Source organism: Centropristis striata, chromosome 1, assembly GCF_030273125.1.
Source record: "Centropristis striata isolate RG_2023a ecotype Rhode Island chromosome 1, C.striata_1.0, whole genome shotgun sequence".
In the NCBI taxonomy this organism is placed as follows: Eukaryota; Metazoa; Chordata; class Actinopteri; order Perciformes; family Serranidae; genus Centropristis; species Centropristis striata.
In genome coordinates this window covers 23,422,259-23,446,916 of record NC_081517.1, presented here as the reverse complement: position 1 = coordinate 23,446,916, position 24,658 = coordinate 23,422,259, and the positions used below count along the sequence as shown (strand labels likewise).

At 36.8% G+C, this 24,658-nt stretch overlaps 1 protein-coding gene across 1 annotated transcript in view; it reads right to left on the bottom strand.

Moving 5' to 3' along the window:
* vegfc (vascular endothelial growth factor c) overlaps positions 1-24,658 on the bottom strand; it is a 95,590-nt gene that overhangs the window by 12,420 nt on the left and 58,512 nt on the right. The window contains exons 4-5 of the mRNA XM_059335326.1: positions 23,612-23,751; positions 7,249-7,391 (exon numbers count right to left, since the gene is read on the bottom strand). Coding sequence (XP_059191309.1) covers positions 7,249-7,391; positions 23,612-23,751 — 283 coding nt within the window. The remainder of the gene's footprint in view (positions 1-7,248; positions 7,392-23,611; positions 23,752-24,658) is intronic.

Below are 24,658 nucleotides of genomic sequence, written 5' to 3'. Positions count from 1 at the left end.
TTCAACCACAACTCCATCTTTGAGTTTTCAAGTGATTTACAGGTGATGCCAGGTGGCATATGACAGGTTGGGTCCAACCATCCTGGTATGGGGGACACTCTGGGGTTTTAGGATCAGGAAATTGAATAGCCTACTGAATATAAAATTCATTTTATGAACTTATACTTATATTTTCCTAAAATATTTATTAAATTATTATTTTTAAAGGATTTTTGCATGGATGCTACTTTTTGAATGTATGTTTTAAAATCTCACGTACCCCCTGGAGTGCCTTCATGTGCCCCCATTTGAGAACCACTGCCCTAGGGTAATGTTACTTCAGTTGCCATATTGCACATTATTAGCATTTAAGGATTTTTTTTCTTCCCATTTTGCGGGTCTGTGCGCCTTGGGTGCTAAGGTTAAGTAATAATACTCAACATACTCAAGTTATTAACCAAAATAACACAGAACCAAATAGAACTGAAACTTCTCCAGTGAAATGATACCTGCATTCAATTCTTTCTGTACCCAGAGCGAGAAAAAATTAATTATGTATGGTTTGCTCTCAGCTAATTACTGTGAATATTTAATGTGATGGGTGATTGGCCCACTACTGCAGCAGCTGAATTGTTTCACAAGTAGCCAGTTTAGCCATGTGAGGTAAGTAACTAAAAAGCTAATATGCCTGTTTACATGTAGTCAACCAAAGTTTGCTGGAAGGTAACTACAAGTGAAAATAAAATTTGGTCTAAAAATCAACATTATGGTTGTTGGGACCAAAGGTATACCACAGATGGGTCTCGTTCATTTGCGCACCTTGGATTGATTTTAAATGGTAATAGCATTTCTTCTGGGACGTTCTTTCTTATGGGGACTTCAGAGAATGGGCTTGTAGCCACACCGAGTCGCCCTTCCCCCTCTCTGGCCCTCTCCTACATGGACTGCTCTTGTGATCTCTATGCATGTGGCCTACTCAGAAAGTAGTGACACTGATGCTTGCCTCAAGATTCTGCATTAGTTAACACAACTTTAAACATAGCAACAAGTTAGCTGGAGAGACCACAGCACAAGGTTTGTCAGCTTACTTTGAAGGCAACAGGGGCCAACTCCCAGCAACGGACTGCACCCAACAAGGAACCAACTCTCCTAAACTTTCCCTGCTTCCCTCCACCAAAGAACTTGGTGGAAATGTACTTGTCATAGCGTTTATATAGCAACAAGCACAAGGCTAAGCACAAGATGATTTGGTTCTATTTGTGTTATTGAGTATTATTGTGATATATGTGTAGGTTATTGATAACGGGTCATCCCTATGTCCCCCGGGTCCTATGTTCCCCGTTTTTCCCAAAAAGGGTCCTACGTTCCCCTGTAGCAATACATACCAGGGAACATAGGACCCTTTTCCAGAAAAAGGGTCCTATGTTCCCTGCAATCTATCAATCTTTACGGTAGACTCTCAGCATGGCCAGCAAGCCTACCGTCGCATGGCCCACCTTAGCTCAAGCAGCACAAAACTTAAATTTGCACAGCAGCTACTTTCTGGTTACTTTGCAGTTATTTTTTTTTGCTTTTAAAATCTAGGATTACTCATGTTTGATTATTCCTACCCCTAATCATATTGTCTTGCATCAAGGGTTAGCTTTTTCCTTTTAAGGTTAGGGTTAGGTAAGGGTTAGGGTTAGGGTTAGGTTATTTGGGTTAGGGTTAGGGTTAGGTTATTTGGGTTAGGGTTAGGGTTAGGGTTAGGGTTAGGTTATTTGCATATGTGCACCCGTAGGCCTACATAGGCCTATTTTCCATGGAATTTGGCTGTAATGGTGGAAAAAGTAACAGCCCGGGGAACATAGGAGCCTTTTTGGGAAAAAGGCTCCTATGTTCCCAAGTCTCATACAAAGAGGGGAACATAGACACGCTCCCATTGGTAGTAGATTTTGCCACACCACAGTTAATGTTTTGCTTTACACAGACACAGGGCTTTGTATGCCAACTAACCATTCTCCTTCTAACCTGGCACACAATATACTTTGAATTCCTCTTCAAAAGGTGTATGTCTGTGTTGGAAAGCCAATTCAAAGTTGGCACATGGTTCTTTGTTCTGACCTCTACACCTTTACTTGTGTTGAAGACAGAACAAAAAATCCACCTCCCTCTTGCCACCATCTTTGCTTTAGCCTCCCTTGTCTATGAACCATGTGGCCAAGTTGAGAAGTCAGGCCCGTTTACACTCTCTCTCTTTCTCTCTCTCTCTCTGTCACACACACACACACACACACACTTGTAAATAGTCTGATAGATTAGACATTAAGGGAAAACAGATTGAAGAATGGATTGCGTCCACTAGCACCATGACTAGCGTGGTGCTAGTCGCGATCTGCCCCATTTTATGCACCTATTCACTAAAGATATTGTGCTAATGATATTCTGGCGCAAACACGCCCATAAAGTTTTGAAGCTGAGTGCAATTTGCCTCCTTTTTTAGACATTACTACAATTATCTAAGTGGCAGAGTCTAAATGCGCTAGAGGTAAAGTGTGTGTTGTGAGGGGTGACCTGAAAAACTCCCAATTGGACGCATACTGGGGCTGGGTTTTTTAATAGATCAGACTTGGCTCATTGAAACACAAAGCTAAGTGTGCCTTCAGAGATCAGAGATTAAAAAAACTGTTTTCATCAAAATTTGCCCTCGAAATTGCTGAGAAGAAATGGGTCAGAATTAGGTTTATTAAAAAGATGTTGGACGTTTAAAAACAGATGGAAAACTTCTTTTTGTTCAGGTGCTATTAATATTCATTATATTACTGGGCCCATCTGTGTCACAAACCTCCTTAGGGAATTATATCAAGGCTGCACAAAGTTGACTTCATGTGCGATATAATTTTAGCTTGAAAAAAACTAAGAATGTTCCTCCAACCGCCATATTACATACCCTGACTGTGTTTACATTGAGGGAATATAAACCGGCAGAGGTAGGGGGCAAAAACTGAGTCAATCACTTAAAATATCACTGGGGTCACAATTGTGAGCTACAAAAGACACTCTTGCTTTTTTTAACTGCTGTTTGACAGTTCCACATTGCATCTTTCCAAGGCTCGTAAAATACATGTAAACCTAAAATTATAAAATAAATACTGGAACTTCAATATAGGGCAGCCTTTGGCCCGAGATCAAACTTTCTCTGCCAGAAGGCCACTCCAGAGGGCACATACTTTACCATCTGAAAGGGGACTTTTGCAGCTTTTGTTTATATTTTTTTACATGAAGGCACCAGGGCTCAACCGCACCTGTGCTTCAAAATAAAGCTTGAGGAACATAATATTTAACCCATAAGAACCCAGACCCAGAAATCCTTAAACAAACATAATGGGGGATATACCACAGGCAAAGTCGACCACATAGAACACATTTATGATGTTTAAAAAAAAAAAAAAAATCTACCCCTGAATGTAAAAAAAATCTGTGATGTGACCAAATGTTACATTGGGCATTTATGGTATTTATGTTTATGATATTTCTTAATTAAAAAAAAAAAAAAAACGAGCCACATTTTCTGCTTACAGAAACACAAATTTGACTTTTTCTTTGCATCTCCACAACATATATCAAAATTGTGACATTAATAGTGCTGTCTAGCAATAAATTATTTTCAGATTTGTTTTTAAGTAACAAAATAAGAATCAATAATAAATAAAAACAAATAACCATTTGCTTTTTTGTTTGCATCTCCATACCATATATCATAATTGTGACTTTAATTTGTTCAGGAAATATGGTCAGAACAAGTTAAATGCAATACAGGACATTAACAGATTAGAATTGTTAAATGGGTTTAAACTTAGCCTTATAACAAAATAAGCTTTTTTAAATGAGTTACTTTTTCCACATTTCTGTTTTAGGTCACAGCCACATTTTAGAGAAGTCACTTCCTGTCACAGTCACATGACCATTGACCACCACACCAGGGTGTTGAGTGTGTGTCACTCACTTAATGAGTTAAGATATGGGAGATATGGGAGATTATAGAAGATTTAAAGTGTTTGTTACATGGGTGTCACCATGGGTTCTTATGGGTTAAGTGGCCATCATGTGCTGTACAGGTACAGCTAGTCGAAATGCTACTTGCTCCCTTCTAATCTATGTGGTAAATATTAATTAATTATCCTTAACCGCTTATCCGCACTATCCCAGCTGACATTAGGCAAGAGGCGGGGTACATCCTGGACAGATCGCCAGACCGTCGCAGGGCCAAAGACAATCACACTCCCATTCACACCTAGGGACAATTTAGAGTCACCAATTAAAACTAGCTGCATGTTTTTGGACTGTGGGAGGAAGCTGGAGAACCCGGTGAGAACCCACGCTGACAAGGGGAGAACATGCAAACTCCACACAGAAGAACCACAGGCCAGAGGCGAACCGGTGACCCTCTTGCTGTGAGGCAAGAGCGCTACACCACCATGTAGCACCACCATGTAGCCATGTTGTAAATACGTCCTGCTTTATTTCACAGATAATTTGTTTTGGCTCTCTGTACTGCGTGTCTGTGTGTATTTTATGTGTGAGCAGCTGTGGAATCTGCTGCAGTGGGTCACATTCTACTGTTTGTCATTTGTTTACATAGAGTCCAGAGTTTTATCTTGGCCAAACACACACACACGCACGCACGCACGCACGCACGCACACACACACACACACACACACACACACACACATACATTCTTGTACTTCTGTCTTTGTGAGGGTCCTCATTGGAATGGTGAATTCCCTTGCAAGGTTACAATAGTTTTGGATCTTTCATTAGTTTTAGTTTTAATTTTTACTAGTTTTAGTTTTTTATAATGTGGTATTTTTTGGGTGGGAGATTAAAAGAGGTCACAGTAAATTTTGCCTTTATTTCCTTTGTCTTATCCATCTTCATTATGTATAAAAAAAGCTGACAAAGACGAAAACAAAGGACATTTTCACTGTAATTTTAGTTTGTTTTAGTTAGTTTTGTAATCACACAATGCAGTTTCAGTTAGTTAATGAATTATCTTTTTTTCAACATAAACCTAATTGTAACGTGAACCCTTAAAACAAAGTCTGAAATCTCAAAAAAGCCTTTAAAGAAGTGAGGACCGGCCGAAATGTCCTCACTTTGCAAAAATGTCCTCACTCTGTTGGTTAAAAACGTGTTCTAGTCCTCACTAAGTGGGAAGTACAAGAACACACACACACACAGACTCTCAACAAACATATTGCAGTCATAAATATTCCTCTGTGAACACAGGAACATACTCCTGTCACAAAAACTAACAAAGAGAAAGAGGGCCCAGTGTTTGCTTCAGTGTTTGGAATGCATGTGATCACTACGAGATGACACTTGGTCCCTTGCTGTAGGCCGATTCAATGCTGGGATGCTCAAAAAACAAATAGACAGAACTGTCTCCAGTGCATTATTTCGGGTTCATATGAAAATGAAGAGTTTCGTGAGGACTACACTGCAGTGTTGTGTAAAAGGAATACATTGTTGCTGCTTTCTTGCGTAGACACCATATATGTTGGGCCTCATAGTTTAAAAAGGGTGTCAAGCTACACTGTAGAAAATGTCTTTAGATTTTACTAAACACCATATCTCTAACAAAATATACTGTAATATTTAATGGTAAAATCTTTAATTTATGTTGCATTTATAAAGTATTTTCTTGTCAATCATATGGCAGAACAGCGTTTCTTTTGATGGAAAAACTTTATATTTTTTACTGTACAATATGGAATAAAATGGCGGTCTTAAACGTGAAATCAACAGTGCTAATATCATTTTACCGTACTATTAGAAAAAAATGCACAGTATTTATTACGGTAAAGTTCTGGCAACCACAGCTGCTGGATTTTTTACCGTAAAAACAACAGTTTGGTTTTTTTACAGTGTGGTTATCGGAAGTAATTAATGATTTTCAAAAATAATTATAAAGTATATTAAATAATATAATTTGAATCAATATTAAATCACCTTTGGGCAACACTTTGTAAAAACAGTCAAAAGATAGTTTAGTATGTGTATGAGACTAAATGTGTTGAACTGGTCATCAGTTTGGAACTCTGATTAATAATTAACTTAATAACCACAAGCAATATAACATATATTAATATTATATAATTACATATTACATAATATCAACATTTTGATGGATATTTTTTCTCCAAAAAACATTTATTCAAAAAGTAAACAAAGCAAACCTATCCACTCTCAACCTCTCCACATTCTGTGCAATACTAATTAAATAACTACATTTCTAAGCTTTAAATAAGGTTGAATATTTCAAAAGGTTTTGTTGGGATTTGAAAGTTGAATGTTATCCAGAATGTCTGAGAGATGGGGAACAAGTTTGGGTTTTATTGGAGTATGTATGAGTAAATATGAATGAGTAATTAATAGGGCCGGGACTTTAAAATTAACCCTTTAAAAAAATTGACGCATTTTAATCACACATATTTTTACACCGCGGAACGTTTCTCACTGGATGAGTTTCAGGCGGACCGATTATACTGGAGCAATAACTAGCGTTCATGAGTTCAGACAACAACAAACCACAGTGAACATGAAGGAAGAAGCTGATGAGACGCTTTGGTTGGCCCCGTGGATGATGGGACATTTTGGTACAAAAAACCAACGGATGGAAGCGTTGATAAGAGCATGGCTGTGTTGCTATGCAACAAGGAATTCACATATCACCGCAGCACATCGAGCCTCAAGTATCACCTCAATGCAAAACATATACCAGCTAGCGGCTAGTGTGGCAGCTAGCGTGGATTGTGTTTTACTTAAAAAACCAAAGTATTATAGTTTAAAGAAGGTCTACCTACCTATAGGCTACCTGAATTTCTGAAATGTACTATATTTTCTAAATATGCTGTTGCAAAAATTGCACTGGTCTGTTGGACTTGAACAAAAATAAACAACATTTTTGTTGCTTAAGCTTATGTATTCAGTCATTATTCAATGGTATACTAAAAATCCATGTGAAAAAAATTACTTCTAACTGTTCTCAGGTCAAATATTTATATGTGATTAAAATGCGATTAATTTCGATTAATTAATTACAAAGCCTCTAATTAATTAGATTCTTTTTTTTAATTGAGTCCCGGCCCTAGTAATTAAAGAAAAAAAACTGTTGAAATAGTTCCATTTCTGTCACGTTCTCCATTCCTTTAAATGTAGTAGAATAATCATCCAGAGACCAGAACTACAAGATAAATCTGCTTGTGTGCAAAAATGCAAACACTCACCAAGGTGCTGTTGCGAGGGCCTTGGAGGGGGCAGTGGTGGAGGAGGGGGGTTATGGTGCACATTGGAGGTCACGCTGACACACCGACACTGGTTGCTGCTCCAAGACTGACCATGAGAACACGTCCTGTTGGCTATTGGACACCTTCAACAGAGCCAATAAGAGAGACAGATATAAAATACACATGCAACATTCTTTCTTGTTAACCCTAAAATCCCAACAGGTGGTTTCCTGACTGTATAAAATGAAATAACACACCATTTACATATTGTTTAATTAGATTCTATATGTAGATATGTAAAATCTACAGACATTTTTTACAGTGTACAATATTGTTTAATCGGATTCTATATATGTAGATATTGTACACTGTAAAAAATGTCTGTAGATTTTACATATTGTTTAATCAGATTCTATATATGTAGTTATTGTACACTGTAAAACATGTCTGTAGATTTTACATGTTTAATCAGATTCTATATATAGATATTGTACTTTGACGGTGAAAAATTGCCAAACCATGACAGTAAAAGGCTGTTAAATGATAAACGGGTTAATTCAATTTCAGTAACAATGAAACACCGTAAATGTATATATCAGCCAAAGCACTATTTTTACAGTTGTTTAAAAAAAAACAAAAAAACTTTACTCCACTGTAAAATACACTGGCACCGTGTTTGTAACAAAACTATACTGCAATATATATACAAGCATCACTGTAATTTTTGCAAGCGTACCTTTTGTAAGAGTATCTGATTTTGACCATCATTATTTTTTATGACCTAGTGCAGTTCTCCCTGTTTTGTCCTTATACACATACACATATTCAAATTCAGTGTGACTGACACTGATTACCTCTGTAGTGAATACACATCAGTAAATTTGCTTAGAAATCATAGAAAAAAGACGATCTTGATTGCTCTACCCTCTGTAGAAACAATCACATTTTAAAATTGTATTCAGTAAATTCAATAATACATCAATAATGTAGCTATGGATATTTATTGTCTCAATTTTGTTGGAAGGGGCCCCACAGTGTCAGGTTTTGGAAAGCCCTGGTGTGGATGGTAGGGTGACACTGATTGTATTGGCCCAATAATGGCATGGGAAAGTGTGCTTAAAGACAAAATGTGCTTCACAGCACTACTGTTTATTTTTTGACGTTACTGTTTATGTGATATTAAATGTTTCAGCCATGTTTCCTGTTCCTGTTCTCTGCCGCTTGAATTGTGTATTTAACATTATTCTCTCATGTTTGCTTTGATTCACTTCTAACACCATGTCCTAACAGCAAGCAGGCATCCGATCATCGCACAGCATCAGACTCTGTCCACAGTGAATCTGTTAAACATTGCCCTACGACAGGGTTCGGCAACCTTTACTAACAAAAGAGCCACTGTTGGCCAAAAAAAGAGAAAAAATGTTGTAATGCAGCCACAAACCATATTTTCAGCCTAAGATAAAACAGCCTACTTAGTCGAAATTAGCCAACCAGCATCACTAATAGATGATAATGAGCATTTCTTAATTTGATTTTGTCAGAATTCAGCAACTCAAAACTAGACTTGAAGTTGGCAATATTAGACTTCCGTAAGCATTTTTAGTTAACTAAAATGTTAAAACATTTTTTATGACATACATAAGTTAGGCCTGTCACGATAATAACTATATCGACTTATCATTCGATATATAAAAATGGACACAAAAGTTTTTTTCTGGACTCAATATGACTTTTTGTGCTTTTTTTGTTTTGTGTCTAAAGTAATGCTGCAAATGTTTGACAGGCAGTAATTGCCAAAAAACCCTATATTTCCCAAGCAGCCATTCCAGCTGTTTATATGTCATTTTAATAATAAAATAATATAATATATAATTATTATTACATTGCAATGTTTGTTAACAGAGCCTGAAAGTCTATTTTATTTGTTACTTATTTACGTTTTATTAATCTAGGATATTTTAATATTTCTTTTCCACATTTCAATTCCAATGTTAATATTCTCAAGATTTAAAAATTCATTGCTGTGGAAAAGGAAGTACTTATTATGCTCTAATATCGTTATAAAACTAAAACAACATCAATACAACGATACTATCATTTATCATGATAGTTTCTTGGAAAATATATTGTCCTAAAAAATGTGTTATTGTGACAGGCCGAGTATAAGTGACACATTTTTAGAACTGAAGAATACAAATTGCTTTGGGCCTACACCAATGATAAATTAACATTAATCTGTAAAGAATTAACTGTTTCATTTCGTATAACTTTGTTGTCACAGCCACAGCGAATTTTTTATTTATTTACAATCATAGTGCCTTCAATACTAATTAACTCTATGGAGTCTGGGGCTATTTTGTTGGTTTTTGACTCTTTTTCATTCTGCCTGAATATGCAACTTAAATAATGATCACCATGCCATGCTGGTATCATCTTTTTCAGAACAACCTTACCTGATTATTATTTTGTCATTTTGATTTACTGGATCAACATTTTGAAACACACACACACAAAATACACACAGAACACACACATAAAGAACACACAAAAAACACAAAAAATAAAAAAAAAACACAAAAAAATACTAAAAACACACACAAAATTAACCCAAAATCACACAAAACCACACAGGGAGCCACTGCAAAAGGCCTGAAAAGCCACATGTGGCCCCAGAGACTCAGGTTGTCTACCCCTGCCCTATCACATCATGTAAATAAACCACCTACCAATCCACTGTGCACTAAAGAACAGACTTTTTTCTGGAAATGACATCCAATAAAGACAACAGCAAGTCCCTTGTGGTTTCCCCCCAGCCAACTGCTGCCTAGTTTTTAGTTTATTTGAAATGAAATTAGAAGATGTGGTACAGAAAAGTCTTCATTTCAGCTTTTATTAGCCGAAAATTAGCTGTTCCTTAGCCTCTGCAATATTTTCAATATGAGTGACAGGGATGAACAGAAATGAGACGTCCCTTAACTCATTAAGGCCTAAAACGCCAGGAAAAAATGCCTGGAAAACCTCTGGGTGATTTTGAAAGAACCCCCTAAAACCTGAAGTTTTTCTGGAAATTCAACAGAAGATTTTTCAGCCTCTGTAGCAGATAGAAATGAAATTCAAAAAGCATTTGAGAGCTTATACCTGTGGCTTTCATGAGAAGTTGAGTTTATTTGTCCAAACCTTCAATAAAGTTTTTTTAAAAATCAAACTCAGCAAATGTTACATTTGACTGAATAAAAATCCTATGCATAATATAATACATGGCCATTAGCAAGATGCAAACATGATATGACCATTGGAAGAAATAGACATAGTTCTCATTAGCCTACTGTAATAATAATTAAAAAAAATAATCATAATAATCATAATAATAAATAATAATAATAATAATACATTTTATCTATATTGCACTTTTCAGGGTACTCAACGACGCATAAAGTAATATAAGACATAAACAGTCATGATTTCTTATATCATCATCACAATCAATTAGTATTATTATTGTTATTATCTCCAGATGTCCACAAATCTGTCTGTTCTCTGTGAAAATATGTCGTCTAAAACAGATTCCTCATCCATAAATCCCGGTCGATTGGTTCCGAGGGTTCAAAGTCCAGATCAGCAATAAAATCATCGGCGCATCAGATCGCTTCCTTCACTTACTTCTGAGCTCCTCCGCTACAGTCGTCTTCCGCCATGATTTCAAAGTTCTGGAAAAGTCCCATGTTGCATTCCGACACTCCCACATGTATTCTGATGCATTTCATTGGCCAAGAGACCGAAAATAGGTGGAAAATACTACAAATACTACAAAACGATGTATCCGCTCTCCCAGTTTTAATGGTAGAAATGTGGTAATGCTTTCCCGCCTTGAATGGGTTAAATGTTCAGCTGGAAACAGCATGCCGTCCTGGTGATGTCATTATGGTGAGCCGGGAACGACATGTCTGCATGGGCTGCATTTGTAAATGGCTGTGATGGAGGGGTATAAATAGTGTTTGCTCTGTTCATGCGTGAGTAGTTTGGTATATCAGCAAGAAAAAGAGAGGCCCGTTGCCAGGACTGCAGCTCCAGTAGGGCAGGACGTGCCATGCACTGGTTTTTCCCCACTCTCCACCAGTACAATAAGCTCAATGGGGGGCCTGGGCGATTTGTACCATATGGGCCTCATGCATCAAGTAGTAAGCCTCCTCTTCCTGGGCCCCTTGATACAGAGTCATTTGGGGGTCATGTTTGGGGCTCGATGTTGTCAACCCGGAGGCATCAGACGAGGATGATCCATTTCCTTTTGGGCAGCACGAGACAATCACAGAGGAACAAGACCAGCAGTCAGTGGCTACAGCCTTAACCCATTTAAACCAGGAAAGCATTACCGCATTTCTACCATTAAAACCGGGAGCGCTGTTGCGTTATTCTACCATTAAGGCCGGGAAATCGGATACGTCACATTGTAGTATTTGTATTTTTTTTCTCTTGGCCAATGAAATGCATCAGAATACATGTGGGAGTGTCGCAATGCAACATGGGACATTTCCAGAACTTTGAAATCATGGATGAGGAATATGTTTTTAGACGACATATTTTCACCGAAGAACAGACAGATTTGTGGCCATCTGGATATAATAACAATAATAATAGTAATTGGTTGTGATGATTATATATGAAATCATGACTGTTTATGTCTTATATTACTTTATGCGTCGATGAGTACCCTGAAAAGTGCAATATAGATAAAATGTATTATTATTATTTATTATTATTATTAATATTATCATTATTATTATTATTATTATTTTTTTTTTTATTACAGTAGGCTAATGAGAACTATGTCTATTTCTCCCAATGGTCATATCATGTTTGCATCTTGCTAATGGCCATGTATTAGTATTATGCATAGGATTTTTTATTCAATCAAATGTAACATTTGCTGAGTTTGTTGATTTTTTTAAAAACTTTATTGAAGGTTTGGACAAATAAACTCAACTTCTCATGAAAGCCACAGGTATAAGCTCCCAAATACTTTTTGAATTTAATTTCTATCTGCTACAGAGGCTGAAAAATCTTCTGTTGAATTTCCAGAAAAACTTCAGGTTTTAGGGGGTTCTTTCAAAATCACCCAGAGGTTTTCCAGGCATTTTTTCCAGGTGTTTTAGGCCTTAATGGGTTAAATATTGAACTACCACCTGAGGGTTGATACATATATTCCCAGAAGGTCCTACTTCCTGACTTTGAGGAGGTAGCCCAAAGGCTGGGCCCTGTAAACGCTTGGCATCGATTCACAATCAGGAGAGGATGGCCTACAACCCTTAGTAGACTGGCAGAGCTTTGAGACGTTATGTGACATCTGTGAGTGACAGTGATTGCTGCAGCCAGAGAAGATGTGTCTACTGAGGTTACCTGAAGAGCTGCCTGCAAGGTTTGGCCCTGGTTGTGACTGGTTTTGACTTCACCCCTCATACAATAAAAATCCAGAACTCGGGCTGCATGATTATGGCCAAAATGATAATCATGATTATTTTGATCAATATTGTAATCACGATTATTAATCATGATTATTCATCCTGTTAGGGAATACATCTGTATTTTTATTGCACTACTTTTAAACAAACAATAGGAACAGTTTTTAGTGTGTCACAGAGTGTCTGGTTCTTGTTGTAAACTGTTAGCCTATTAGCAATTTGCAGACTGGACGCTAAGGGGTTAACATCCCCTCCGGCTCTGCAGCTGGGAGAGACTGCTGCAGGAGGACTGTGCCGATTTGACTCGTTCTTACTGGGGATTTCCACCGGGCGCGGAACGGCTGCTTGCTGCTTGTATACAGCTGGCTCGCTCGCTGCTGTTATGTGCCCGGTGGGAATTGACGCCGGGCAGAGGATGGAGCAAAACTGTGATGCAGCCAGTCCGCGGCCGGTAGAAATCCCCAGTTCCTAACGAGCCGCTGGCCCCTGCGGCAACACTGCAGCCGGCCTTTAACAATGGCGCGTGTTGTTGTGGCGTCCAGTATTACGTCACATCCTGCTTAGCATTCTATCCAATCAGCAACCAGGCTTTTTGCAGGGGAGAAAAAGGCCCCGCCCCCTGGTGGTTGGTGGATTACTGGTGTAGAAAGTGCTTGATTAGATATGCAGGAGAGCTGCATTTTAAAATGGAAATATCGCAGATGATCAGGTTAATTTAATCGTGGTGGCCAAAATTGTGATCACGATTAAAATTCGATGAATTGCGCAGCCCTATCCAGAACCATTAAGAAATGGAATTGATAAGCAGAATCAGAACCAGAAGTGCCCCCCGAGGGTGCCCTTTCAGTGGACAAAACGTGATAAGGTACCCTCCCCTGTCAGCCAGTGTTATTCTGTGTCCGCAGAATCTGTAAGTGGGAAAATGTTTGCTAACAGATTACCAATGAGAGCTTGATACAAGGCATGGTGCTCTGTGTATGTTTAGTAGTCTTCTTTCTGGAAGGCCCCTAGGAGGTTGCTTATTATGATAGCAACATGCCTTTCCTGATTACATTTATTTTCATTTTAATGCTCAAATCATATTTTTTTCCTTAATCTTCTGTTGTCATTAATAACTGCACTGTAGAAATATTTGTAGAAATTACAGTAAAACACTGTAAAATTGCATGAGAAATAGGGCGTAAAATAAAAAATTGCATATTACCGTAATAGACACTTTTAATTACCGTAAATCAAGGAATAGTACAAAACTTTTGAAAAACTTTGAAAACACAGTTTTGCTGTAAAAATATAAAAATGTTCATGTAAAATTAATGTAGAAATACCATATTGTCACAAGGACACAATTACCCTAAAAATAAAGGGACCACTCAGTCTAAATTACAGTTTTTCTGATATTTTTGCTGGTATTTTTTACAGTGAAGTTACGGCGACCAAAGCTGACGGTATTTTACCGTAAATTAAACAGATTTTTTTTATAGTGTGTCCACTTGTTTAATCTATTCTTTAAGGATCTGTTATTGTCCTAAGAGTAACTAAACTTGCAGCAGTAATCCTGGATGTATTCAGAGGGAAAACAGGCCTGAAACTTTTAACACCAGGCTTAAAGTCAGGGTTTGGCTGACTGCTTAAGTTACTCTTTAATAACTGTGGCAGTCAAGGTTCAATTTCTCAGAGTTTCTCAAATCAACCCATGTGTCATCTTATTTGAGAGATTAACTTTACATGATCTTCAAAAAGGTTAAATCAAAGTGTATGAAACTGAAACAGATCTTAAGGAAGTACTGGGTTTCCTCAGAACTGTCTGAATGAATGAATGTTAACTCTCTTAACCACTGCCCATGATAAGCCATTTGAGGGACTGTAGACAAATAAACACCTTGATCAAAGACACATTTCTTGGGTCAGCTTCAATCAGAAGCTAAGGAGGGAGAGGGAAGTATCAGAAGATTGTCTTTGATGTCTTATTAGGAGATGATTTCTACTGCCTGATGTCACTGTGTTTGGAATCCCAAATGCTTACATCCATCAAAAATGTTTACAAGATATCATGTTTTACTGTTCTTCATTTTAAGAGCTATATTCAAGCAACCAAAAGCAACTTTAAGTTGAGTGTGAAACTGTTATGGAACAACAAAAGGAAATATTTGATGGTCTGGGTGGTGGATAGTCAGGCAAACACTGAATGTTGGGCTTTATCCACACTGTAAAAAAAACCCTGTGGTTTTTATGGTAAAAACTGGCTGTTGTTGCCAGAACTTTACCGTAATAAATACGGTGCAAATTTTTCTAATATTACGGTAAAATGATATCAACACTGTTGATTTTATGTTTAAGATTGCCATTTTATTCCATATTTTACCATTAAAAAAAAACTTTTTTCCATCAAATGAAACACTGTCTTGCCATATAATTGACAAGAAAATACTTTATAAATGCTGCATAAATTATAGATTTTACCATTAAGTATTACGGCATATTTTTGTTAGATATGGTGTTTAGTACATTTAACAGTGAGAAAAAGTATTTTTACAAAAAATAAATGCAAAAATTACAGGGATGTCTTGTAAAGATATAACAGTATATTTTTCTCACAAACACGGTGCCAGTGTATTTTACAGTGGAGTAATGCATTTTTTTAAAAATACTGTAAAAAACACTGTTTTGGCTGATATATACATTTACAGTGTTTCATTGTTACTGAAACTGAATTAACCCATTTATCATTTTACGGTCTTTTACTGTCATGGTTTAGCAGTTTTTCACCGTAAAATCTACCGTCACATCAGGTTTCTATAATATTCAATCCTGGCCACATTACCGGAACCAAGTAACTTTAGTTGCCTAAAGATGTGTGCAACTTCACCATGCACCTAGCAAGGTGTAGAAATAGTTTAGTATAGATAAGCATTTGAAAAATGTTGGTAGACAACAAAATGTCATCACTAAATGTAAATGACATCAACATTGAGATACACTGTAAAAAAATGTCTGTAGATTTTAAAGTGAAAAACTGCTAAACCACAACAGTAAAAGACCGTAAAATGATAAATGGGTTAATTCAGTTTCAGTAACAATGAAACACTGTGAATGTATATATCAGCCAAAACAGTTTTTTACAGTTTATTTTTTTAAAATACATTACTCCACTGTAAAATATACTGGCACCGTGTGTGTAACAAAAATATACTGTAATATATACAGGCATCACTGTAATTTTTGCATTTATCTTATGTAAAAAAAAACAAAAAACTTTTCTCACTGTTAAATGTACTTAACACCATATCTCTAACAAAAATATACTGATATCTAATGGTAAAATCTTTCATTTTTGGAGCATTTATAAAAAAATATCTGGTCAAATATATGGTAGAACAGCGTTTCTTTTGATGGAAAAAGTTTTTATTCATACAGTAAAAAAATTGAATAAAATGGCAATCTTAAACTTGAAATCAACAGTGGCAATATCTTTTTAACGTAATATTTAAAAAGTTGCACCATATTTATTTTACGGTAAAGTTCTGGCAACCACAGCTGCCGTTTTTTTACCGTAAAAACAACAGGGTTTTTTTTTTACAGTGTAGAGACAGAATACTTTAGTTGGTTAAGAGACTGAAGAAAGCAAATTGTAGACAAATAAACATCTCCATCAAAGGCAGGTCTCTTGGGTCAACTTCAGAAAGGCTGGGGAGAGATACTGATATCTGTCTGAGGCTACTCTGCTGTTTGCTCTGTTAAGACCACATGACCTTGGTATTTGTTTTCTCTATTGACTCATTCTCCCCCACTCAGTGCTTTATACAAAACCACTGACACCATTTCTTATGGCCTGTACATTTTGCCATTATAGTATTTTTAAAGATCAGTGTATTACCATAGTAGTGGATAAGATAGGCATATTTGCCAATTGGTGTAGTATTTACTTCACTATGTTTGTAATGACTTAATGCTCACCTGTTTGAGTTAGACATACATAAGGCAAGATTCTTCTGGTATTTCCTAGTCCCTTGCAGTATTTTGAAAGCTTAGGCATGAAATGATATTTACTTGGGCCGGGACTTTAACGCGTTAATTAAGATTAATTAATTACACAAAAATTAACGCGTTCAAAAAATTGACGCATTTTAATCGCACTTATTTTTGCACCACGGAACGTTTCTCACTGGATGAGTTTCAGGCGGACCGATTATACTGGAGCACCAACTAGCGTTCATGAGTTCAGACAACAACAAACCACAGTGAACATGAAGGAAGAAGCTGATGAGACGCTTTGGTTGGCCCCGTGGATGATGGGAAATTTTGTTACTAAAAACCAATGGATGGAAGCGTCAATAAGAGCATGGTTGTGTTGCTATGCAACAAGGAATTCACATATCACTGCAGCACGTCTAGCCTCAAGTATCACCTCAATGCAAAACATATAGCAGCTAGCGGCTAGTGTGGTAGCTAGCGTGGATTGTGTTTTACTTAAAAAACCAAAGTATTATAGTTTACAGAAGGTCTACCTACCTATAGGCTACCTGAATTTATGAAATGTACTATATTTCTAAATATGCTATTGCTACACTTAATGGCAAAAATGTCACTGGTCTGTTGGACTTGAACAAAAATAAACAATATTTTTGTTGCTTAAGCTTTTTATTATTCAAAATTCTTCTCACTGTTCTCAGGTCAAATATTTCCATGCGATTAAAATGCGATTAATTTTGATTAATTAATTACAAAGCCTCTAATTAATTAGATTTTTTTTTTTTAAATCAAGTCCCGGCCCTAATACTTACACATACTTTCCTACTGTTATACAACATGGTCACATACAACAGAGAGTACTTTAAAACCAGTGAAGTCTCTCTTCAAGACAAGAGAGAAAACATTTTTGACAAAAAACCTGTACATTACCTTTATTGTCAAATTATTAGTTACATTTTTTTATAAGTATAAAATATTAGACTTCGATAGCTACCAGTTGTTTTTGGATGTTTGTCTCATTTTTAAGGTTTTGCATGGACTAGCCCCTCCACCATTATAGGATTTCATAAAGAAAAAATCCCCTAGAGTAAACACCAGCACTTACTAGAGGAGACTGTGACATACAACGGCGCAGAACTAAATTTGGCCATCAGAGGAACACAGTGGTGGAACACACTGCCAGCTCATATTAGAAACTGTGACAGTTACAGCACCTTTAAAAAGAGCCTTAAACAGGTTGATAACAACCCAGACCTGCTCTCATGCAGTGGCGGTTCTAGACCAATTTTACTGTGGGGGCCAAGGAGGGGCCAGTGTTTTATTGAACATGGTCTCCCAGCCACGGGATATGATGTCATTAACTTGCATTGAAGCGAAATCCGTGTCAGTTTCACGGAAATTTGAGTGATTCCGTGGCTATTCCACGGATTTTGAGTCAAGCGAATCCGTGGCTATTTCACGGATTCCTTTGAGACCATGTTGGATTTATCAGAGGGGCATATTTAAAAACTGCAAAGATGGTATTTAAGCATTCATCATTCATAACATTTATTTAACCTTATTTAAAAATCTCATTTAAGTATATTTGGAAGATACAAATACATTGATTGAAACAATGAGACTTACCAACAAGAACACTTATTTTTGTACGACAATGATATTTCTCATCTTTGTGCACAATTACTTTTTTTTTTTTGAAAGTGCATTATTTTTAATATACACAAGCTTTTATTGCTTTTATTTAACTACACAATGTACACATTTTGGGTTCCTTTTGTGTACAATGCAATATTGTTTGAAGAAAAAATAGGTAAGAATTGTTCCGTCTTTCATCGTTTTAAATTGATCATTTCATTATTAATTTGACACAGGGGCCACAGCAGGGGCCAAGGGCTTGTGAAGAACCGCCACTGCTCTCATGGGTAACCTCTTTGTCTATTCTATTGTATGTATGAACTTGTAACCTCGATGTGAATCTGGATTTATTTTTTGTGTAAGATTTCTACATGTTTTATCTATTGTCATGGTATATTGTCTGTATGTTTTTTTGTACCTGCCTTAGGACAACAGATGAAAATTAGCAACTGAGCTAACCCCGGCATATTTATATTGATGCTTTTGCTGATATATTGATTAATGTGCATTGTCCTAATCAAATAAATAAATAAAGAAAATGTACTCCTGTAGCATGATTAAAAAAACATGAAATAAAAGGGATAAAAGTTATAAAAGACAGGTATATTTCACTTGTCACAGGCAACTATTAATGATTCAAGAAACTAACAGCAGGGAAACAATTAAGCAGATTATAATCATTTACATATTTGCTCCACGCCTCTGGTCACCCTAGTCAAAAAAAATGGTTCTCCATTGAATCATGATGACTTTAAAACCCCTCATATATTCATGTTCCCCAGACATATCTCATGCCACACTGCAAAAAGTGTTGTCTAAAAACAGATAAAAACACTAAATTTGAGGGAAATGATCTTGCTGCATGGACAGATAATTTACCTTGACAAGATTTCTTAAATGAAGATTGTTAAATCTAGAAAGCATGCTGAACGCTTAAGATAATAAATGAAATGAAAATTATCTAACTAAATCTAAAGGTTTTTTTTTATCTTGGTAAGAAACAAATCATTTCGGTCCAGTTCATCGCTTTCTTTCATTCAATTATCTTAATTTAAGAAATCCTGTCAAGTGAAATTATCTGTCCATGCAGCAAGATCATTTCCCTCAGATTTAGTGTTTTTATCTGGTTTTTAGACACACCTTTTTTTTTTTTTTACAGTGCAGTACTTAAGAACACACATACATAGCAGGATAAGCAGGATTTACAATTACATTTTTACTCACTAGGTTTATTGTTGAGATCTGTATCAGCATAATATTAAACAGTCCAAGGACAGAAGGTGTTTTATACTGTGCAGATGGATGTAAAACCCTTCAAGACAAATTTGTGATTTACTTCACTACTACTGAAACTAAATAAGGCAGGTCAAAGTTAGATCAAAAACTTGTTCTGGAACAGATTGGGCAACAATTTTAACACTTGTATGTTATTTTTTCTCTCCAAATAAGTTTGGTAAAGCCGTCTTTGTGGTAAACATTACAAAATGGTGAGAATCCACATTCTCACACACACATGCACGCACGCACACACCCACACACATACACACGCACACACAGTCTAGTATTATATAAAACACCACAATGAGAAAATGGTCTGGCTAAGACTCAACATTTAGGGCTTGGACACAGAGACAGACAGCAGACGGTGTGTTTGCAGACAAATTGTTTGAAGTTGTGAAGGAGTCTGGCAATGACAAGAGACAGTGTGGTTTGAATTAGAGCTGCAGTGGCAGAGAAACATAGACGGACATAGTCAGTAATAGGGGACTGAGAGTAGACAGGGCAAAGTGAAAGAAAGAGAGTAAGAAGGATATTTGGGGGGTGAAAGGGCTGCGGTGTGACTGTTGTGTTTCTCTCACATTGCCTAATGTGAAACATACGCGTCCGTGATGCTTAAATGTGTATTCTTACATGTTGGATGATTTGTAGGTGCGAAAATCTCTACAATGCTTTTCCTTTTCCAGAATTAATCTGACATGCTGTGTTAAATGCCACAATTTGTGTGTGTGTGTGTGTGTGTGTGTGTGTGTGTGTGTGTGTGTGTGTGTGTACTTGTACTTCCTACATAGAGAGGACACGTTTTTAACCAACAGAGTGAGGACATTTTTGCAAAGTGAGGACATTTTGGCCGGTCCTCACTTCTTTAAAGGCTTATTTGAGATTTCAGACTTTGTTTTAAGGGTTAAAGGTTACATGATAATGATAACTAACTGAAACTGTATTGTGTGGTTACAAAACTAACTAAAATTATAGTGAAAATGTCCTCCTTTTTGACTTTGTCAACTTTTTTCATACATAATGAAGATGGATAATAAAAAGAAATAAAGGCTTCTTTTAACTTCCCACCCAACAAATACCCCATTATAAAAAAAACTAAACTAAAACTAAGCATTTCAAAAAATAAATACTAAACTAAAACTAGCAAACTCACTCTTAAAACTAATTAAAACTAACTAAATTTGAAAACAAAAATTAACAACGAAATTAAAACTAAAACTAATGAAAAATCCAGAACTATTATAACCTTGCAAGGGAATTCATTATTACAATGAGGGCCCTCACAAAGATAGAAGTACAAGAAGTGTGTGTTTGTGTGTGTGTGTGTGTGTTGTCAAATACCAGCACGTATCAACATTCCTCTAACGTCACAAGTGGTCCTACTCTCTCTCTCACACACATTCACACACTCTACAGCATCAAGGCCTATTAACGTCAGTAAAGTGAAGTGAGCCACTACAACACCCAGAGAGAAACACTGAAGCACAAGTGCTCTGTGAGAAGAACGAAGAAAGAAGAATGACTGAATGACTGAATGAAGATAATTAAAAATGGATCTGTTGAGTAATGCTGGGCTTACACCAAATGATTTCCCCAGTCCCAGACTAAAAAGTGAAAGTCTTTAGTAAATCTAGGAGTTTTACTGGAGTACACAGCGCTCCCGTCATCTCCATGGTTAAGTTTAAGGTAGTAATGTAATGTAATGTGCTGCTGCTGCAGGAGGTGTTCACTTAGCGATCTCTGTTTGTTTACAAAAAGCACCAGACACTCTGTGCACAGTTAGTGATGCCGGTTAATTCACGATCACTATTTTTATGATCAGCGGAGAAGCTGTGCATAATTAGCCATGCTGCTTTGTTTATTATCAACTGCTGATGTTGCGCACAGTTAGAGATGGCGAAAACCATACGTCAACTAAATTGTCTCTAAATCCCTCTGGGGGTCTTTTTGTAATGGAGACACGTAGAGTGAGCGGACATTTGAGAGGGCGTGTCCTGAGACTCTTCCCCCTAAAGGAAACACGGCTATATTTGAATTCAGAAAAAGAAACTCAGTCCCAACCTGAAGGGTAGCCTCCACCATGTTTTGGCAGAGTGCCATGGCCTAATGTACTACAAAATGATGTGAGGCCGGTTATTGTCAGTCCCATCAACAACACATCATTGTTAATAAAGGGATTTATACATGCAGACCAAATGCAATATATCTGCATCCTTCTGTTTTCAGGACACATGCCAAAAAATACATGACAAGCCACTTCCTCATGGGATCCCTACTGCAGAGTGTTACGGAGAGGTCACAATCACAGCATGCTTCATCTAGGTATGCACTCAGGAACATACACACATTTCATGGCTCTGCGAAGTTAATCAAGACATAATCTGAAAAGTGTTTCCGAAAGTAACACCCTCTGTATACACACAGCACAGGAAGCAACATGTAACAATAGATTCAAACACTCTTTGTGTGTGTTTCTGTGTGTGTGCCAATAAGAACGCCTCTGCTGGGAAACGGAAAAGGCTGCTCCTGTCTGAAACACACACACACACACACACACACACACACACACACTCACCCTTTTTTACCCACGAGACCGTAATTCGTGTCCCATGTGAAACCAAAAGTACACATTTTGAAGTAGCGTAACCTAGCTCCCACATTTCACATTTCACACCTCAGTTTGTATCTACATCAACTCTGGCCGTTATGTGCATTTATTTGACTGAACTTCTGAAAATCTTTTATAACGCCTAAACAGGTTCTGTTTTCCCAACCTTAGAGAAGTACTTTTGTCGAAGTGTTTAAAATGTAACTGTGTAACCTGTGCACAGTGGGCAGTAATGTGCTGCCCACTGCTCCTTGCATGGAGCGTTCACTTGTGTGTAATAGGATGGGTTGAATGCAGAGGTTGAATTTCCCCTTTGTGGGATTAATAAAGTAATTAATCTCATATTTATGTTTTGGAACAAACGACATATGTGGACGTATGGTGTAGAAGACTTGCTATCATTTCCTGGTGACTTGTTGTAGAACCTGATAATGTAATAAATTCTCGATAATGTAATAACCCTGATAATGTAATAAAAATATGCACTTGAGTCCATTGAAAATGTAATAAAACCTGATAATGTAATAACTTCCCGATAATGTAATAAAGTGCATTTCCCAATAATGTAATACCTTTTACCAATAATGTAATAAAGTATAACATTAATGGGAGGTTATTACATTATCAGGTTAGCCTTCATTTCGCAAGTCCTGATAATGTAATAAATCCCCAATATTGTAATAATTTAAAAGCTGACCACCCATTACTTGGGTTCAAGTGGTGATACTGTGTAGGCAACTGTAGCTCAAGAGCTCTAGCGCCACCAACAGGTCAAAGTTGAATGTTTATTAACTTTTGACCCGTTCATCCGTTTTTAACAAAGGATGTATAACCAACAGAGTGAGGACATTTTTGCAAAGTGAGGACATTTCGGCCGGTCCTCACTTCTTTAAAGGCTTTTTTGAGATTTCAGACTTTGTTTTAAGTGTTAAAGGTTACATGATAACAATAATTAACTGAAACTGTATTGTGTGGTTACAAAACGAAAATTATATTGAAAATGTCCTTCGTTTTCGTCTTTGCCTTATCCATCTTCATTATGTATGAAAAAAGTTGACAAAGGAAATAAAGGCAAAATGTACTTTTTAACAAATACCCCATTACAAAAAACTAAAACTAACACTTAAACTAATAAAAACTAAACTAAAAATTAAAGCATTTAAAAAAAAAAAAAACTAAACTAAATCTAGCAAACTCACTCTAAAAACTCATTAAAACTAACTGAATCTGAAAACAAAAATTCACAACTAAATTAAAACTAAAACTAATGAAAAATCCAAAACTATTATCACCTTGCAAGAGAATTCACTATTCCAATGAGGGCCCTCACAAAGATAGAAGTACAAGAATGTGTGTGTGTGTGTGTGTGTGTGTGTGTGTGTGTGTATGTGTTGATGCTGTCAGAAAGAGTGCTTACTCAGGCAGGGATCTCCTGATGATGCTGTGAACTTGTTTGTAGATGTCCAGTTTGGACAGACAGCTGCACTGGGTGTGGTTTGCCACACTGATGGTCACTGGCTTGGTGCCTTGGGTTATTGGCACTGTGATCTCAAACAGCTGCAGAAAGAACAAAAGGGAGACGAGTCAGAGAGAGACGGTAAATCAAGACATGGTGTAAAAAGGATAGTGAAGGGTACTGTAAGGCAGTGGTTCCCAACCTTTTTCTTGAGGGACCCACATTTTTATCCCCCCATTTGTCCATTGCTTCTATGAAGCCGAACTCAACGTGACTTTCTTGGTACCCTCTCTTTTTCTTTTTGAGATAGTCAGCATTCTCGTCTACCTGACGCTTCGCCATTTTGCCATTAGCTTTGTGTTTCTGTTGTTAAGTGAGGTTACCGCTAGGTGAGGTTACCTCGAGGTGAGGTTACCGCTAGGTGAGGTTACCCCGAGGTGAGGTTACCGCTCGGTGAGGTTACCTCTAGGTGAGGTTACCTCTAGGTGAGGTTATTTTCCAGAAATTGAATGGCATGAACAATAGAAAAAACAATTTCATTAAAAACATTTTCTTTTGGGGTAAAAAATAACCAGCCTGACCAACAAAGTCTTCATCTAAAGAACTTTCGGATCCATGTCCTTCCAATAATTATTTATAAATGTTTAAAAAAAAAGATTAAAAAAAAAAAAAAAGGCCAACAACACAGTACGCTTACAAAAGAAAAGCTAATCCTACACGTGTCCCCAACTACCTATAAAACAACGAATGCTTGACACCAGTGTAGTCTTGGGATTAGTAACCCCCTTGTCCCCTTAGGAACTCCATACTTGCCTATACCTTTGCCCTTTTTAAATTATAACTCTGTATTTTATATGTAGAGCTGTATTTTTATCGTGTTCAAATATTTGAATGACCTTGGTGTATGAAAATTTGTGCTATCCAAATAAAATTACATTGCCTTGAAGGATTACCACTTAAAGAGCAAAAGGAACAGGAGCCGGATTCACAAAAGTGTTCTTAAGATAA